Source organism: Vicia villosa, linkage group LG6, assembly GCF_029867415.1.
Source record: "Vicia villosa cultivar HV-30 ecotype Madison, WI linkage group LG6, Vvil1.0, whole genome shotgun sequence".
Lineage (NCBI taxonomy): Eukaryota > Viridiplantae > Streptophyta > Magnoliopsida > Fabales > Fabaceae > Vicia > Vicia villosa.
Window position 1 is genome coordinate 36,151,002 of NC_081185.1, and position 20,888 is coordinate 36,171,889.

A 20,888-nucleotide genomic window follows, 5' to 3' on the forward strand; every position below is an offset into this window, starting at 1 on the left:
ATATGAAGATGTCCTTTGAAAGTATCCAGGGTATGTTTAGTCGGGACCACTCGTTCAACGCGTTTTTTAGTGCTTTCTTGAAGAATTTTAAAAGTGTTGCCACACACGAACCAGTCTGGGAAAGGAGGGCTTAAAGCCACACCAAAATCAGCACTTGGCAGTGGAGGGAATTTTGGAGGATTAAGTTTGAAAGCCACTTCATAACGCAGTTCTGGTCGAACAGACGAGGGCAGTTTCAACTTATCCAATTTAGCAGAAAACTTTTTGCGTAAAATGACTGCAGCTTCACGAACGGTCCGACTAAGATCATCAGGCCTGTAGATAGTCTCAAAGAATTTTTGAAAGGCTTGGATTTCTTTAATATGGGTCGAAGTACCTTTGTGAAAGTTTTCCTGCACATCAGCAAAAGCTGCGGTCAGTTCTCGAGTAAGGCTCTCAGCATCAAAGATTTGTGTGGTGTAGTAATTTGTCCACCATTGATGGAAATCTAGAGTAGAATAAAGGGCAGGTTAGAAAGAAATAGGAGAAAGATTGGTAACACCAGCGTATCTGGCAATTTTGGATTCACACTCTTCTTCAGTTAGATGTAAAGTGTATAGACACATGTGGTTCCTCTTGTCATATAAGCATTTGGGTTTCATCTGGACTAATCCAAACTGTCTCGATACAAGGTTTGGTTGGTAGCCAAGGAGAACACATTGACCCTTGGAGGGTCGAAGTCGGCGATAGAATAACCTTGGGGTGAGAAAAGCTTCCCAAATAGTCATGGATTCAACCTCTTGATCCTGAGACATTGCTGGAAACTTTCGAGTGAACCATTCAGGACCCACTGTCCTGTTTACGAATGGAGCCATCGAAGGGCTGAATTGATAACGTTTGGCAAACATCATTGTATATGCTAAAAAATGTTCACGAAGCTTCCCAGTTTCTTCTTTTGGAGTAAGCAGAGCCAACCGTGTTCCTTCTACAGTTCGATTTTTTATGTTCGGATCTTCTTCGTTGACAACACCTCGAAATGGGAGGTAAGCTTCGAAAGTAGCATTGAGCCACAGTTGCAAAAACCAGAAGGGACCAGCAAAAAGCAGAGATCCTGTTTTATAACTCTTGACAAGGTCTGTTGCTTCACCAAGGTTTTCGTAGAGAAATCCAAGGATTAACTGGCTCAGGTTCAATCTTTTCCCAGCATGTAGTTGATTAGCCATACAGAGATACCTCTTTGCTACCTGTATAGACCAAGAACAGAAAACGCACCTCGAAAGCCATAGCGCTAGAAAAGCAATATGTTCTTCGTCCGAAACTATTGCATTTGCTTCGTCATGATATTTTTGGATAAAAGCAGTATAAGTAACTGTCGCTTCGTTAAAGTTGATGGTATCAGTATCCAGGAGATTGGGGTCAAAGGTTTCTCCGGTTGGTCGAAGCCCTGTGATAGCGGCTATGTCGAAAAGGGTGGGAGTGACCATTCCACACGGAAGATGGAAAGTATTATGGGAAGCATCCCAGAAGTGGACTGACGCTACTAACATGGTTTGGTTATATTCTAGACCTGTTTTAGATAATTTAATTAGGTCATAAATCCCTAATTGTTCCCAGAAAGATGCCTTTTGTTTTTCTACCCTTGCTAGCCAGGCATAGTACAATTCAGGGTCTTTTGCTAAAGGAATGGACCTAAAGACTTTCACAAAATTGGTTACATAGTTTAACCTAATTTTCTCTAAGGTTGAAAGGGTCGCAGTCGAAGTTTCCTCTGCGTGGTCAGGATCTGCTAAGATTGGATGACCATCTTCATCTATCCTATTCTGGCTAACTAGAGGCCTAGTTTTATAATAAGCAGGAAAGAATTTATTCAAAGAGGAGTTAGTTTCTCCTGGTAAAGGACCCATGAAGGCATGAGTTTTTCCAGAAAGTTCAAAGGGAATGATTACCTGAGAAGCATAAATGGAGTGCACTTCTGCAGTATATGGGTTTGGTATGTGCTCTTGATCCCCTATCTGTGTAGGTTTCTGAAGTTTCAAAACGGGTTGAAGAGCGTTTGAAGAAGACGCCATGAGTAAGTTTGATTTGGAGAAATGGGTTTGAGTGTCACCTGAGATGTTCTTTGCTGTGGAAATAATGAGGAAATAGAGGTGAAAGTTATATGAGGGTAGGAGTTCAAGTATTTAAGGTTTAACGGAAACCCTTTCAAATCTTTTGGGTAAAAGCCAAGAGACACGCGGCAGGCGTTGATTTAATCCAACGGCGGTCGAATAGTTATTAGCTTTACTCCTAGTATATAGGAGTAATGATCATGAAGTAAGACCAGAACGTGGGAATGTAAGTTATGAGTAGACATCTTTGAAAATGACAAGACATTTTGGAAACAGAGTCATAAATGATTATGACGTCAATCAATAGTCTCGGAACTCTAAAACGAAATCTCATTATTAAAAGAAACGCCTATTTCTCTTGTTTTTCGAAACAGGCATTTATTGGGGGCAATTTGTTAGCTGAAGATTTCGTTTGGGAAGAATGTCCTTCGAAGGTCTGAAATTCGAAGGAGATGGTTACTGATGACCATCTTTGAAGATAGAAAATGGCTACTGATGGCCATGCTTCGAGAATGATGTTTAAGTTGGAACAAAGATAGTGAGCGCCAAAGCTAAATTCGAGAAGAATGGTCTTTGGGACTTAGACGTTTTTGCGAAATATGCGAAGTACTGAAGCTTGGTGTGTTTTCGTGGCATTCTCGATTTTAAATTACGTTGCCACGCGTCGAAAGAGGATTCAGGCGGGAGGATTTGAATTTCGAAGTAGTTTATATAACTGCACAAAGACAGATGGCATCCCAGGGATTCTCGAAAGTAACGTGGCATCAGATTAGTGTAGGACCGTTAGGGTCAAATTTAGTATAAATAAGGGTCTTAGTATTAGGATTCCGTGTGTTCATTTTGTACAAATCACTCACATATTGCTCAAGTATCAAGTGTTAAGAGAAAGAGTTCGCTGAGAAATGTACGTATGACACCAACACCATTTTAAATACATGTGTATTTTCCTTTATTCAAGTATCTTTCGATATTACTGCGTTTCATTTACTTTCTGTCATTTACATTCCTGCACTCTTTATTTTCATGTCATTTATCTTCGAAGCATTTAACTTTTCTGCACTTTAAGATTCTTGCACTTTTACAGTTTTGTCTTATATTTTATCTTTAACTCACCTTTCACTGGTGTTATATTTACGTGTATAACAAGGTGATTGCTAATCTTTATTTCTTTGTTTAAGTATTTCTTATTTCGAGACACATCAATCATAGACATAATTCGAACTATCATGAATAACAACCTTTTTGACTATGTCCTAGGATCAATCTAGTCGATCCTGCGAGTAACCAAATCATATTTATTATAGTTTGGAAGACTAGCGGTTGTTTACCGGAAATCACCGTAAACAGCTACAAGGTTCTGCTGAACAGTAGCAACAACTTCAGAAGCAGAAGCATCTAAAGTAATCACTCTGATAGAAGTTTTGAAGAAACCATTTTTGAAGACCAAGTGCTGAAAGACTTTGAAGACATGGTTTTGAAGACTCTGAAGACTTAAAGATCTGAAGACTCTAGTTTTTGAAAACAAAAGGATTTTGAAGACCAATTGCTAAAGACTTTGAAGACGCGGTTCTGAAGACTTGAAGTTTTGAAGAATTCAAAGATCATTCTTTTTCTTCCAACTCATGCTGAGAGCCTCTGAAGTTCAAGAAGAAAAAGTTAACATTATACTGTAGTACATAGTACAAGGTACGGACGAATGTTTCGCTCCATTCTAAGAAAAAGGATGGACGTTGCGTACTATCTTGTCTCCCACTATAAGCAAGCCGCCAACATTCTGCAAGATTCAGAATGTGCCCTCCAATGGTTATATTATTTCATTGGCTATAAAAAGGGCTTGATGACTCAAAGAAAAAGCTGAACCTCAATGAACAAATTCATTATGTATAGATTGCTAATAGCTTCATTTTTCTTTTAGTCTTAGATTTGAAAAAGAAAGTTTACATCCTGCTTGTGTAGAAGCATTTATACTGTAAACAAATAGTGATCAAAGGTTGTTTGATCGTTCCTTGAGAGACCGAGTGAAGGCCAACTGTCTTAAGAAGTTTAGGAATAGAGAGTCTTAGAGGTTGTTAGTCACAAGTTATTACTTGTGCAGTTTGTTAGTCACAGGGGTTTCCTGTGCAGGTCGTTAGTCATAGGGATTTTTTATGCAAATATTAGTCATCGGCTATTGCCCGTGCGATTGTAATCAATTCGATTATAGTGGATTAAGTCCTCAATTGAGAGAGGAAAAATCACCTCGGAAGGGTAGACTGGACTAGCTTGAGGGTTTCTCAAATGAACCAGTATAAAAATAACTTGTTTTTTCCTTTTTGCATCTTTAGTTATTATCAATAGCAAAGAACTTGTTGTTTTAAGGAAAGGGGAAATGTTTTTATCAAAAGCTTTGTGTTTTAAAAACCCTATTCAACCCCCCCTTTATAGTGTTTTTCACACCTTCAGTTGGCATCACAGCTCCGGTTCTGAGGAGTGGTAAAGAGTTTGAATCTTTATCAAGCACTTAACAATGTTCAGTATCGATCTAGGCTATGTGAAAAACAATGGTTGAAACCACATGAACACCTACCAACAATATTACTATTGATAATAAGGATAAAGATAACTATAATTCTAAACCTCCTATGTTTGATGGAGATAATTTTGACTATTAGAAGGATAGAATAGAAACATACTTCATGGCATTTGACTTTAATCTCTAGGATCTAGTAGTTGATGGCTATAATTATCCTGTAGATGCAAATGGTGTCAAGATTGCAAGAAGTGCAATGACTGATGACTAGAAGAAGGCTTACAAAAATCACTTTAAAGCCAGGTCAATCTTGTTATCTGCTATTTATTATGTTGAGTATAAAAATATCACTGCTAAAGAGACTACAAAGTCCATATTTTATTCTCTCAAGATGACTCATGAAGGCAATGCTCAAGTTAAGGAGACAAAGGCTCTGGCCCTAATCCATAAATATCAAGCCTTCAATATAGAAGAAGATGAATCTGTGGAAACGATGTTTTCAAGATTTCAGATTCTTGTTGCGGGACTTAAAGTCTTGGACAAAGGTTATTCCACCTCAGATCATGTTAAAAAGATTATCAGAAGTATGCCTAAGAAATGAAGACCAATGGTAACTGCTTTGAAGCTGTCAAAGGATTTGAACAACACCAGTCTTGAAGAAATGATAAGCTCTTTGAGAAGCCATGATATTGAGCTTCAAGAAGACGAAACTCAGAGGATAGAAAAATCCGTGGCCTTGAGGTCTACATTTGAAAATACAAAGGCTCTCCAAGCAGAAGAAGAATCAGAAGGAGAACACTCAAGTGAAGATGAAATGTCTCTGATATCTAGAATATTGACTCAGCTATTGAAACATAGAAAGAGTAAGTTTCAAGGAGCAAGAAGATCGAAGGATAAAAGTGAATCATCTGGTCAAAGGAGAACTTCTGGAAAGGAAAGAGTATGTTATGAGTGCAAGGAGCCTGGACACTTCAAGCATGAGTGTCCAAAGTTTGAGAAAGATAAGAAGCCAAATAAAGCACTCAAAGCCAAGAAGGGTCTTACATCAACATGGGATGATTCTGACTCAGAAGAAGATTATGATGAGGAGCAAGCTAATATGGCATTCATGGCAGAAGCTAATACAAGGAAAGACATTTCAAAAAGTGAACTAACAGCCGACAATGAATCAGAATCTGATGATGAATAAGAGGTAATTTCTTCCCTTTCACGTTCTAAACATGAATATTTCTTCTATGAATTAATGAAAAGATATGATCTTCTAATTTGTAAGTACAAAACTCTGAAAAAGAGTTCTCTAGTTACTCCTGTGAAAACTATTGAGTATGAACGAGATAAATCCGAAACAATGTTTATTTTAGAAAAATTAAATCTCACTCTTAAAAGTAAAGTCTCTAAATTAGAGGAAGAGTTCTCATCTATAGCGTTTGTGACAGAGAAAGTGATCAGATTTGACAAAGCCTTTCAACATTTCTTAGCCAAAGGCATATATAGAAGCAAGATGGCATTAATGATCTATGGGGTTAGCAGAAATGGCAATAGAGGTTTAGGATATAAAGGACCATCAAAGAAACCTGATGAGACTTTATCTATTTAACCAAAACCTCTCACTGAAAATTTTGTGCTTTCTGGCACTAAAATGGAAGGTTATGAAAAGGATAGTTCTGATATTGTCACATCACCATCACTGACAGAAAAGAAAAACTTTAAATATAAAAATAATAATGCACATATTCCACATGATTACTATATTGCACAAAACACCAAAGGTTTTAGAACCTCTGGAATCGCTAATAAGAAAGGACCCAGAAGATGGGTACCTAAAAATAAGATTATTTATGTTGCAGATATACTTGATGGCTCCACTGAAACAGCAATTATGGTACCTGGACAGTGGATGGTCGCGACACATGATGGGAGAAAGGCGTATGTTCCAAAATTTGGAACTTAAGTCTAGAGGCTTTGTCGATTTCGGAGGTAATCAAAAAGGAAGGATTATTGGCTCCAAAACCATAGGTAATGGTAAGCTTCCTTGTATTAATAATGTACTTTTAGTAGAGGGTCCAATTCATAACTTACTGTCAATTAGTCAACTTAGTGACAATGGTTATGATGTCGTATTTAATCAAAAGTTCTGTAAAGCTGTTAATCAAAAGGATGGCTCAGTTCTGTTCAACGGTAAGAGGAAGAACAATATTTACAAAATAAGGTTGTCTGATCTGAAAGATCAGAATGTAAAATGTCTTCTCTCCATCAATGAAGAGAAATGGGTCTGACATAAATGTCTGGGTCATGTTAGTACGAGAAAGATATCTCAACAAAACAAGCTTGGACTAGTCTGAGGCTTGCCAAATTTGAATTTTTCTTCAGATGCTCTTTGTGAAGCATGTAAGAAAGTAAAATTTAAAAAAACCTCTTTCAAAGCTAAGAAAGTTGTATCTACCTCCAGACCATTAGAACTTCTTCACATTGATTTATTTAGACCACTGAAAACTGCGTCTATCAATGGAAATAAATATGGACTAGTTATTGTCGATAACTACAACAAATGGACATGGGTAAAATTCTTGATACACAAGGATGAGTCACATTCTGTGTTCTCCACCTTCTATTCCCAAGTACAACATGAAATGAATTGCAAAATAGTCAAAGTCATAAGTGATCATGGTGGAGAATTCAAAAACAAAGATTTTGAAAGTCTCTTTGATAGAGATGGTATTTCACATGATTTTTCCTGCCCTAGAACCCCACAACAAAATGGTGTTGTAGAAAGGAAAAATAGAACTCTACAAGAGATGGCTCACACTATGATCCAAGAGACTGACATGGCAAAGCATTTCTGGGCATAAGCTATGAATACAACATGTTATGTTCTGAATAGGACTTCTTTAAGACCTATTTTGGGTAAGACTCCATAAGAATTATGGAAGAATAGAAAGCCCAACATTTCCTATTTCCATCCATTTGGATGTGTATGCTTTATGTTCATTACTAAGGAGAATCTGAGTAAATTCGACTCTAAAGCACATAAGTGTTTACTGTAAGGATATTCTGAACGCTCAAAAGGCTACATAGTCTATAACACTGAAACACGAATTGTGGAAGAGTCAATTCATGTCAGATTCAATGATAAGCTTGACCCTGAAAGGTCAAAGCTAGTTTTGCAGTTTGTAGATCTGGAGATCACCTTTGTAGAACCTAAAGAGAAAGAATCAGAAGCAAAGGAATCAGAAACAAAAGAACCAGAAGCACCTGCTGAAGAAGAAAATGCTGCTCCTTCTGATCCTCCACAGTAAAAGAAGAGCATACTGACCTCCTCACATCCTGAAAAACTGATTCTAGGAAACAAAGACGCTCCTATCAGAACCAGATCAACATTCAAACCATCTGAGGAAACTCTTCTTGGACTAGTGTCTCTGATCGAGCCAGTATCTATTGAAGAAGCCCTTCTGGACAAAGACTGGATTCTAGCAATGGAAGAAGAGCTCAATCAATTCACTAAGAATGATGTTTGGGATCTTGTTCAGAAACCCACAGATGCTCATGTTATCATAATGAAATGGGTTTTCCGAAATAAGCTCAACAAGAAAGGTGAAGTTATCAGAAACAAGGCACAGTTGGTTACACAAGGTTATAGTCAGCAAGAAGGAATAAACTATACTAAAAACTTTGCTCTAGTTTCCAGTTTAGAAGCTATTCCCTTATTAGTCACATTCTCTTTTAATCATAGCATTATTCTTTATCAAATGGACGTTAAAAGTGCGTTTCTGAATGGTTACATATTTGAGGAAGTGTATTTCAAACAACCTTCTGGGTTTGAAAGCTCTGATAAACCAGATGCTGTTTATAAACTCAAGAAATCGCTTTATGGTCTGAAGCAAGCTCCCAGAGCTTCATACGCCAGATTGAGTAATTTTCTTTTAGAAAACAAGTTCACCAGGGGAAAGGTTGACACCACACTCTTCTATAAAACCGTCAGCACTGACATTCTTATAGTTCAAATATATGTTGATGATATTATTTTTGGTTATGCTAATCCCTCTGTTTGCAAAGAATTTTCTAAGATAATGCAATTTGAATTTGAAATAAGCATGATGGAAGAACTGAAATTCTTTATGGGAATTTAAATTGACCAAAGACTAGAAGAAAATTACATTCATCAGAGCAAGTACACGAAGGAACTTCTGAAAAAGTTCAACATGCTTGACTGCAAGGTAGCTAAAACTCCACTGCATCCGACATGCGTTTTGGAGAAAGAAGAAGTAAGTGTTAAGGTATGTCAGAAGTTATATCATGGTATGAGAGGATCTCTTCTATATCTAACTGTCTCTAGACCTGATATTTTATTCAGTGTTCATTTATGTGCTAGATTCTAATCTTATCCGAGAGAATCTCATTTAACTGCTGTTAAGAGGATTTTGAGGTATCTGAAAGGAACAACTAACCTTAGCCCAGTGTATGAGAAAACATTAGAGTATACTCTTTCCGGGTTTTGTGATGCAGATTATGCTTGAGACAAAATTGAAAGGAAAAGCACTTCTGGAAACTGTCAATTTCTAGGAAGCAATCTGATCTCACTGTCAAGCAAGAGACAATAACCAATTGCTCTTTTAACAGCAGAAGCAGAATACATATCAGCATCTATGTGCAACACTCAGATGCTATGAATGAAGAGCCAACTAGAATATTATCAAATCTATGAGAGTAACATTCCTATCTTTTGTGATAATATTGCTTCTATTTGCTTAAGCAAAAACCCTATCTTGCACTCTAGCACTAAACACATTGAGATAAAACATCATTTTATCAAAGATTATGTTTAGAAAGGGATTCTTTCTTGAAAATTCATAGATACAGACTATCAATGGGCTGATATCTTCTCAAAACCCTTGACTGAAGATATATTTCTATTCATTCTGAAGAATCTGAAAAATGGACCTTTGTCCAGAGTAAGATGTAATCAAAATCAAATATGTTTAGTTAGAATCTATTGCAAGAAGATTATGATCTAAATAATAAATGGCTGGTTATGTCTCATCTTAGTAATCAGAAGTTGTTTCGATCAGAAACATCTCTGATCAGATGGAAGTTGTCTGATCTTCCAGGTTTAGAGAAAATCAAACCGTGTCATTAAGATTTGATTAATGTGAGTTACTCTGGTTATACCATTTATTAATTATATCATGTATCACTTAAGCAGTAAGTTTATATGGGAATTGATTAAAATCGAAGTATGATACTCATCTATGACTCCTCATATCTTCTGTTGCTTTGATGGATTACTCTGCAGTAATTCACGAGTTCTTTCTAACTTTGTGTCTTGATCTTACTTTTGAAAATTCAATATCCTTTTATGGGACTCTGTTTCTAACTCGTCCTAGGAAATTTTCTCTTCATACAACTTTTAAAATATTTCTTGAGACAAATAATCTGAAGTCATTCGTGTTGACCTATATCTTTCCCTCAAAACCTATAAATTGTTGCCATCTCCATTTATGTCTCGTGTTTTCACACTATTATCTTTTTTACTATGACAAAAAGGGGGAGAAATCAGAAGTTCATATTTTGATGATTGATAATCAAATTCCTGAAATAAAATTGCTTACATTTACTAACCCAATATAAAACTGTTGTTTTTGTGTTAGAAATGTTTTCATTTTTCAGGATATCATGCAACTCTGATTGGCGTCAGACTCTGAAAACCTTGAATATCAAAATTAAAAATCAGATATTGGCAATCATACTCAGAGGAGTTCGGTTGCAATCTGACTCCGAGAATGTGATTTTGGAATCAGGATTTGCAACCAGACTCTAAGGAGATATCTTACAATCCAGGCTCTGAGCTTATCAAGAATGTACCTAAGCAACCAAGCCTTGGAGATTGAAGATGAGGTTCTGAAAGACCTCAATCAAAGAAGCAATGAAATCAGGATCTGAAAGATGTCATTTAGGCACTGGATTTTCTGGAATGGAAATCAGGCTCTGAAATGATTCTGTCAATCGGGCTCTGAGTATGAGAATTCTCATGATTCAAGACCTAAAGATAATATCTAATATATTGGAACCAGGGGGAGTTACCCAGAATGGTTCATAATCAGAATAGCTGATCTTTACCAAGTCTTTGACTCAGGGGGAGTATCCCTGCAAAGGACAAGTATTCCTTATCTTTTAGTTTCTGATACTTGTATGATTATGTACAAAATTGTGTCATCAAAATACATAGTTTTGTCATCATAAAAAAGGGGGAGATTGTTAGAACAAGATTTGGTTCTGCAATACATCTCTGAGTTTTGATGATAAAAAATGTGTGTAACGCGGTTTTTGGTAAAAACCTTTTTTTCTTTTTTTAGGAAACGACACACACAACCCATCACGCGAAATTTGGAAGGAGGAAGGCAGTCTTGGGGGGATGTTTCCTAGTTAAACGAAATTTTAATTTATCCTAACAAAGAGGAAGGGGAAAAAGATCTCAGTCTACCCTAGGTGCTTAGGTGTGGGGATTTCACCTAATAGAGATTTGGGGTCCGGGAGGTTGGCTATATAGAGGGAAGGTCTTAGCACCCTAAGTATCCGTAGTACTCTACGGGATCCTTCTGTTGTTTGTGTTTGAATTTGGTTTGTTTGTTGCTTGATTATTGGGAAAGTTTCTCCTTTGTGGATGACTTTATTTTCTGCCTTGTACAAAGCCTAAGGTTGTGGCTGACTCAATGAGGAAACAGAGTTTTGGAGACTGTGGATGACTCTATTTTCTGCTTTGTACAAAGCCCACGGTTGTGGCTGATTTACTGGGGAAAGATCCAAAGATTTTGAATCTTTTGACTCAGGAAAGTGAAGGATAGAAAAACACTTAGAAAGGGGGGATTGAATAAGTGTGACTTCAAAAACTTGGAAGATAAAAACAATGAACACAATTATTTTTATCTTGGTTCGTTGTTAACGAAACTACTCCAGTCCACCCCCTTAGAGTGATTTACCTCAACTGAGGATTTAATCCACTAATCCAACTGATTACAATGGTTATCCACTTAGAAACCTTCTAAGTCTTCTAGAGTACACTGATCACAACTTGATCACTCTAGGAATTCTTCTAGAGTCTACAGATCACAACTTGATCACTCTAGGAACCTTTTACAATCAATGTAAAAAATAACGTTTACAAGAGTATAGATTGCTTCTAATAAAGCTGTAATCACAACAGTGATATTTCTCTTAAGTTCTAAGCTTAACACTCACTATATATTACAAGAGTTTGTGAGGTTGAAGATGAAGTTCGTGAGTTTTGATTTTGACAGCGTTTCAGTATTTTTGCACAAGTGTTCTACTTTGCTTCTGATCAGAACTTCTATTTATAGGCGCTGTGAGGAAATGACCGTTGGGAGCATTTAATGCTTTGCGTGAATAGTACAACTTTGCATTTAATGTTTCACACTTTTGTCAACTACCTCGAGCCTTGCTTTTCTTGCTTTTACTGACTTTGCCTTTTGTAGCTTCTAACGTTCCTTTTGTCAGTCAGAGATTAGACGTTTCAGCCTTTCTTCTGGACTCAGATTTTTTATATAACAACGTTTGAATATCAGAGTCAACAGCTTTGGTGCAGAGCATCTTCTTGTTTTTCTGACTTTGAAGAGCTTTGAGCGTGATACCATTCAGAAATTCAGAGCTTCTGCTTCTGACTTTATTCTTCTGATTCTGCTTGACCATCTTCTGATGTCTTGCCAGAGCATGTTCTGATGAAGCCATCCATAACCTTCTTAGTTAGTTGCTTCTGAGCGCTGATTTGTGCATACTCTTTATATATTTCCTGAAATGGAAAATGCAAAGGATTAGAGTACCACATTATCTTATACAAAATTCATATATAATGTTATCATCAAAACACAGAATATTGATCAGAACAAATCTTGTTCTAACAGAAAGGATGTTTATTTGCCTTGTAAAAAGCCCAAGATTATGGCTGACTCAATGGGGAAACAGAGTTTTGGAGACTATGGATGACTCTATTTTCTGCCTTGTACAAAGCCCAAGGTTGTGGCTGAACTAATGGGGAAAGATTCAAAGGTTTTAAATCTTTTGACTCAGGAAAGTATATTTATCTTCCTTGTACAAAGCCCAAGGTTGTGGCTGACTCTTACTGAGGAATGACTCCAGGGGTTGACACATTTGGGAAACAAACTCAGGGATTTGAATTCTCTTGACTCTTTTGGGTGGAAGATGGGTGACAAAGACTGTCCATGTCTCTCATTCCAAAAGGGGTTGAATCCATTAGGGATGACAGAGGTATTGAGAGTTAAGACTTTTCATGTCTTTTACTCTACAAGGGACATAATCTCAATACAGAGATTAAGTGAACACTTGAATGATTGTGATTGTGTATTTGAAGGATTTGGATTCTCATAGGAGTAAAGGTGACTAAAGACTGTCCTATGCTTTTAGGAAGCCTGATGGTCCTTGTATACAAGCTCAAGAGGAAGCTGAAGGGAATGCTTATAAGAAGCCTGTGGGTCCTTGCATTGTAAGCCCAGGAGAAGGCTAATTGAGGGTCATCGAGGGTCCTTGTTGTAACACCCCATAATTTCATAAATTAATTTAATTAAGATTTAGGTTAATTATTGGAATTAATTAAATTAATTGGATTATTGAGAAAACTGGGAAGGAAATAGTTGGGCTTGATGTGGTGTTAGTAATGAGGGGGTGCTAAGTGTGAGGCCTATTGAAGTTATTTCTATTTTGTTTTAATAAGGGAAAATTGTGTAAATAAGGAAAATAGAATGCAAAAGGGCAAAAGGAGAGAAAGAAGCAGAGAACGTGAAATGGAAGAGGAGCGAAAGTACGAAGAAGAGGAATTTCAAGGATCTTAACCAAGGTAAAGGGGGACTCTTCCGGTTAATATCTATAATGTGATTATAGGTGATAGAATTGATTAAGATATGGTTTGATTCAATTGGATATATGGGGATTGGGATTGTTAGGTTTAGGAATGTCATAGTTTAGGGTAATTGATGAGATTGCATGAACTATTGATTGATCATGTGTTTTTATTGATGTTTGATGATGTACGATGGTGTATATGATGATTTTATACCTTTAATCGATGTTTAGGAACGATTTTAGGTGGAGGTTATGTAAAATCGCAGGTCTTTCACAGAGGTGAGAATATGCATAATCGCACGTCCGCTAAGCAGCCTCAAGCTCGTTAAGCGGATACTGTTTGTTTTTCAAAAATTAATTAGGCTCGCTAAGCGGAGCTAGTCCGTTAAGTGGAGGTCCCAACGTAGTTCGTCTCTGTGATACGCTGCTTGAAGCGGGGTTATTGAATTTTGATACCATAGGCGCGCTAGAGGCCGCTAAGCGACCATGTAGTGCAGAAAATTCCTAAACTTTGAAAAATCACAACTTTTGATCCGTATATCTGTTCTTATTGCCGTTTTGGATGTTGTAAAGCAAATTAAACATTTTATATGATGTCAATTTTTTGTTGGTAAGTTGTTAACAAGTATGTTGTAGAGATGCCGAATAATTGACACTGGATTTAAATCGTGTTGAGTTGTGGTGGTAGTCAGAGTGTTGTCAAACGCAACTGAGGATCCGAGATTTGGAAGCGAAGTTGAGGATAGTTATGTCGGATAGATTTTTGAGGACGAAAATATCCTAAGTGAGGGAGTTGTAACGCCCCGAATTTAATTAAATTAATCAAGGATTTATTCGTTGGAATTAGTCGAAGTCGGGATTTATCGGTGTTATTCTAAAGGCGTAAATGGATTAATGTGTCGGTTGGAGCAGTTAAGTTATGGTCGGATTAGTCGGAGAAAATAAAATTGCGAGTTGGTATTATTTGCGTTATGAATCGATTGTAGTTGTGGAATATTATTGGAAATAATATTCGTTTATGTTATGTGATTATTTAATTATGTATAGTGTGTTTTGTGATTTATTGGATATATAATATGATGGAGTTAGTAGTATTGGGCCTAAGTGGTAGAATTATGAGTTAAGCCCATTAGTGAGATAGTAAGAGTTAGGTTTTAGAGATCTAGTCTCATAACTCATTTTGGTGAAAGAAGAGAAAGAAGGGAAAGAAGAGAGGAAGAGAGGAAAGCTAGGGCATAAAGAGGAAGAACTCCATTGGAGAAGATGAAGCTTTTGCTAAGGTAAGGGTGAGGTTCTTACTCTCTAAGGGTTGGCATGATGATGGGTATGGTTGAAAACATGTGTTTGAATGATTATTATTGATGAATGATGTTAGCTGGTATTGTTATATGCTTCTAATTGCTGTTTGAGAAGGGTTTCGTGTGGTGGAAGTGGGATTATGCGGGTCTGTCCGCTTTGTTATTTTTCTGCATAATCGCGCGTCCGCTAAGCGGAGTTGCGAAAACTTAAAGTTAATGTTTTTAGTTTGCACAAGCCCGCTTCAAGCTGGCTTGTTGAAAATTGCACTTCATTAAGTGCGCTGGAGGGTCGCTAAGCGGACCCTGCTGTGTAAAACTTTTTGTAACTTTGAAATGATGTATCTTTTGATCCGCAACTCCTTTACAAGTGCCGTTTGAACCCCCGTGAAGCTCTAATTGATGTCTTTCTGATGAATATGACTTGAAAACCTTTGGATATCTTTTTGAAACCTTTTCTTGGTTTGTATTTTCTGATTTAATGATGTTTTGCGAAGATGAATATTTTGTGTATGTTTGTATACCGTAAAGACATGGATTGAGGGACATTAGAAGAATTATTTAATAGGACTTATACTTTTGTAAGTGTTTGATACGTGTAAGTTGATAATGATGTTGTATGCTATATACAATTATTCGTACATTTTCGATATGTGTGAGACGGTAATGATGCCTTGCGATAAATTAACAATAAATATGTTTTCATTAGGAAGTTGAATATACCGTGTTATGATGTTACTTGATTCGTGTAATGTGATTGTGAAGTGATAAATTACTATAAAAGTAATGATGTTTAGTCGATGTTGTGATGTATGTTGTTTTGTGTGGATGTCACATTCAATGAGTCACATCCATTGCATAAAAGCGACGAGGCCTTAATGGCAAAAGCGACGAGGCCTTAATGGCAAAAGCGACGATGTGCTCAAGTGGCTATTTTTGAGACGATGAGAGTTATACTCTAAATGGTATCACATGCATTTTCATAAGTTTGAGTCACATTTGAGTCGCATTTGAATTGCAGTATAATTGTGTTTGGATCGTTGAGATGATGAGATGTTTGTTGTGACGCGATGATGAGATGTTTGTTGTGACGTGATGATGAGATGTTTGTTGTGACGTGATGATACTATAATTGTGAATTTGAATATGTTGTCCTAATTGATTAATGACATTGTTGTCGTTTTGAAAGTTGTATTATATTGATAAGTTGTTTTGCGATGAAAATTATTGTGAGATGTTATGTGATGAGAAGTCGTGAAATTATGTATGATCTATATCTCCTATATTATTTATCATGTATTCCTTTATATTGTAAGATATCTCACCCCTTTGCTGATGTTTCCCCTACCATGGGAAATGGGCAGGTACTCAAGTATAACTGTGGAAGTTTGTAGCTTCATCGAGTTCAGTTGGTGTGTCGCTCTGATACGTAGCACTCGGGGGATGTTTATTTTGTTGTTTCATGTAGTTAATATATAAGTTGTTGAGTTCTAAGTTGAATAATGAGAACTACTATGATGTTTTAAAGTTATTTCCGATTGAATAAAGATGATTTGTTTATAAAGTCGAATGTTATGATTCCGCTGCATATTAAGTAAAAGTTGGTTTGTCCTTAGAGTTGATATAAGTCGTTGTGATCCTCTGAGATTGAATTGCTGCGTATCTGATTATGTGTTGTTTGTATGAAGTAAATGTGATATCCCAAATGCTTGTTGATAGTTTTTATAATACTCAGGTTTCTGCATTAAAATTTCGGGTAGAATTTGGGGTGTTACAAAAAAAATTATCCAAACCGCAAGAGAAAAAATCATGCGGTTTGGTTTGGTTGGCTTTTAGAAAAAACCGAACAAAACGAAACCAAACCAATGCGGTTTGGTTTGATTTGGTTTTTTACAAATATTTTATCGAGTCATACATACATATATAGATGACAACATAACTTTGTATTTAGACATTCATACACTATCAAATAACAACAAAACCCGTCATATTTTGACAACAACTTTCCATTTAATAAGGAAGAAGTAAATTAGACAAAAGTGGAATAATAAATATAAAATAATAGCAGAAAATAATATAAAAATTATTATAATGAAACAACAAAATAGAAGAGGCGAGAGATGAAGATAAAAAAGAAAAAACAAAAGAGTTGAGAGATTAGAGAAGAAGATGTGCGATAAAAACGAAATTGAAATAGGAGAGATTTGCATAAAAATGAGAAGGTTAAAAAGAAAGAATATAAGAGAGTAGAGATTAGAGAAGAAGAGGGAAGATGTATTTGGCAAAGAAGGCGCGATAATGCTATTAGAGATTTGAGAAGATCGAGACTAAAATCATATGTGTAAGGATGAAAAATTTGTTCGTAATCATAAGGTTTAAGGTATAATTGGTTTAAGTTTGGGTTGGATGTGAGTTAAATAAAAGTTAGGTTGTAACATAATGCGGTTTGATTTGATTTCGTTCGGTTTACAAAATACAAGCTGCAAACTGAACTGAACTGTGCGATTTTGTTAAAAGATGACCCAAACAAATCCGAACCAAATGCGATTTTTTGCGGTTTCAATTTGGTTTGATTTACAATTTTTTATTGGATTGGTTTAGTTTTGAACGCCCCTAATTCTGGGTACCATATTATACTATCACGTGGTTAATATGTAGGGATGACAAGCAAACCCAAACCCGTGGGGCCCACCCGCAGCGAACCCGAGTTAACGGGTGAATTATTTTGTGAAAAATTGTAGGAAAAATGTATTTTGCTGCGAGTTTGGGTTTGGGTGAAAAAATTCGAACCCAACAGGTGTGGGCGTAAGTGTTATTTTGCCACCCGAACAGTTTTTAGGTTTGGATTTGAGTTCGGGTGCCTACATCGAATGCGGGTTTGGGTAATGCAAAACCCGCATCCAACCCTGACTCGTTGCCATCCCTAAACTTACTCAGACAGAGTATATAAACCCTTTCACCGCACATCTTGAAGCAGCGTGTGATTGAAGAGTTTTCTATTGCTAAAAGAAAAATCTGCGAAGAAACAAATTCGATAGCATTACCAAAATGGCACTAGCGAAGGCAAAGGAGATCGTAGCTTCCAATCCCGTCGTCGTTTTCAGGTCAATTTCATTTCCCCATTCAATTTTTCTTCTGTCGATTCATTGTTCGTAACAACAACGCTGATTGGTTTATCGATCGTTTTCGTTTTTTCAGCAAAACCTATTGCCCTTTCTGTGTTCAAATCAAGAAGCTCTTCGCTAATTTGGGTGTCAGTTTCAAAGCCATTGAACTCGAAACTGAATGTGCGTTCTCTATTTGTTCCTTTGGCGAATTCTTTTATTATATTTAGGGTTTTTGATTTTAGAATTATATAATTGATTTTGACATGTTGGATCATTCTCAATTATTATTGTTTATTTAGTTTCATATTTAGGGTTTGTTTGGATAAACAACTTATTTGCTGTTTATTAAGATGAGTGCTTGTTTAGAAGTTTGCATAAGCTATTTCTTTATGATTGTTATAATTAAATTGTTTATACATATGCTAAATTATATTCATTTGACTTTTAATCGAAGTCAGTTTTATAAAAAAATCAATTTTCACTCAGACACACACCTGTGGTTATGACTGATTCATTTTTTTATACCCTTTTTGTAATGAAATGTCAAACATTTGTCCCCACCTTTTGTTAGAGTTTGGGAATGTGAAATTGTCAAATACTTTTCTTTTCTTTTTTTGGTTTTAAGTTTACTTGTAACTATTGTGTGATGTTTAGTTGGCTTCACTTAGGTCAATGAAAATGGTCACGAGATGAAATAATAAAATACACCCATTTTACTAGTCAAACTGGCCAGCTTTGTTTTCAATATTTTGTTAACATTAGGTTGCACCAATTACTGTTTTCTCCTTGCAAGATAACTGCAAACAAGGGCATTGTGTTCTGCTTCAAATATCATATATTGTTGTTTAGGGATCAAGAATCATTTGGTATTGGTGTTAATGTGTTATTCTTCTTTTGACTACTACTTATGTACTACTTGATGACTTTGTATTGCGTTCATTTTTTAGACACTTTATTTCCTTTTTATTCTGCTTTTGAAACCTAATTATTTTACTTGCACAACTTAGTTGTGTGTGTTTTGTTGCTGGTAAGTGTATTTTTAGCATTGTCTAGTCCTCCTTTTAATATAGAATTCAGGTTTGTTTTCACTAAACTGCTGGATTCTACATAGTGTTCTATTTAGCAGCAATGAGTTTTCAGTAAACTGTATATGAACCATTCTCATTTACGGGGAGGTAAGAGTGAGGTATTGATTCCTATGAGTATGTGGAATGAACCTGGGAAATATAGAGCATTAGTAATCTGTGCTGGATCAGAGATTGAGTTTCACATAATCTTTTTATTAGTTCAGTAGTTGTTTTTAAATAACCAGAAAAGATATGGTTTTCACTTAGTAACATGCGAGTCTATGCATAAAATGTGCAAACTTCACTAGAAATTGGATTTCCTTGTGTTAATAATATGGTTCTAGCCTCTTATATTTTATGGCTTTTGTTTATTCTTTCATGATTTCTGTGTGTTTTGTCTGTGAAAACTAAGTGCATTAACTGAAGTGGTTGGACATTGTGCAGCTGATGGAAGTGAGATTCAAGCAGCATTAGCTCAGTGGACTGGTCAGAGGACTGTGCCAAATGTTTTTATTGGCGGAAACCACATTGGCGGCTGTGACAGTAAGATTTAGATATATCTTTTAATACTGTACACGATTTTCTTAATCATTGGGTTTCGTTTCGTATAAATTATTTAATTTTTTTCTTGTTCCTTCTACTTCTATGCAGCAACGACCAACTTGCACAGCCAGGGTAAGCTGGTACCCCTGCTGACATCCGCTGGAGCTCTTTCTGGGTCAACTTCATAAAGAGGAGTTCGAGTGCTGGTTATATAGTGTAATAAAAATACTCGAATAAGAGTAGCTGGACTTAATATCCTGAAACTTGCGGTTGTTATGAACTTTATACCCTGTTATTCTTGCGTGATTCTCTTTAAAGTACAACTCTGTTAAATAAGTCTATTAAGTTTTGGTTATTGACAACAGATAGCGATATGCTATCGTATAAATTCATCTCAAATTGTTTCAATTAGGAATGTTAAACTCGATCTATACTAATTAAGAGATTTTAATACTTGGGCTCCAGTATGTTAAATGAGAAGTGCCAAGCCTAGAGTACAATTTCAGAAGTTTTCATTTCTGATTGATTCTTACTCTTTGCCAAATGCATATGGTTTGGTTGGGCAAAAAACTGAACTAGAAAACAGTTCTTGCAAACTGTGTTGGTTCTCTGTTTAAGGGTCATGTGGATTTAATTACTGAACTGGACTGCTTCTGTTACTAAGTTACTATAACTTGTTTTAAACCAATTTTACAACTGCATCTTGGTTATGGCTTGTTTTAATCAGTTCAAAAGGAGGTCCTGGTTCAAAAACTTTTTTTTTTAAGTTCTGAATTAGTTTTAGACAGTTCCTGGACTGCTTGCTTCTCTGATCTAAATCATGATTGCTATATATAAGTTTTTGCAATCGTGAGGTTTTTCCAAGCTTAAATTAATAGAGGTCAGCAACATGAGAAATAAGTTAGTTGTACCATGACTATGGCTTGATGGCTTTTTAAAAATGCTACCAGACAATTGTAAGTTACAATACCAATCATTTTCTTAGAAAGTTGCATCAATCATATGAGATATGGTAATAGTGTGTTATGAGGTTTTGGTTGTCAATAAGACAAACCACACATGAGTGTAATTTCTTTGTCATGACAACCGAGTCGGTCCAACATATTTAGAGACTTAAAATACATTTTATTGTGAAGTTTTAAGAAAATAACATAAATTATTTAAAAAGCGTTAACAATACGTCGTAGAATATATTTTAAGATGTGAAGCTTCCATCTTAACCGGCTAAGCTAGACTCGTTAACAATACGTCGCAGAATATATTTAAAATTTAATTAATCAATTTTAAATTTTATTGAAGTTTCTATTTTATACAAAATTTTGAGGTTTAAAACCTTAGTTTTATTGGTTGGACCCTTCGGGTCGACCATGATGACTCCTTTTAGTTAGGCCAAAGTATTGTTCTACATTGGA

General features: G+C 36.0%; 1 protein-coding gene across 1 annotated transcript; it reads left to right on the plus strand.

Moving 5' to 3' along the window:
* The first annotated feature begins 17,704 nt into the window (after nt 1-17,704).
* Nucleotides 17,705-19,884, plus strand: LOC131611448 (glutaredoxin-C2-like). The gene is made up of 4 exons (XM_058883469.1): nt 17,705-17,863; nt 17,958-18,046; nt 19,378-19,476; nt 19,585-19,884. Exons 1-4 carry the CDS (start codon nt 17,808-17,810, stop codon nt 19,662-19,664), a joined length of 324 nt encoding a protein of 107 aa, XP_058739452.1. The 5' UTR covers nt 17,705-17,807; the 3' UTR covers nt 19,665-19,884.
* Nucleotides 19,885-20,888: the final 1,004 nt, after the last annotated feature.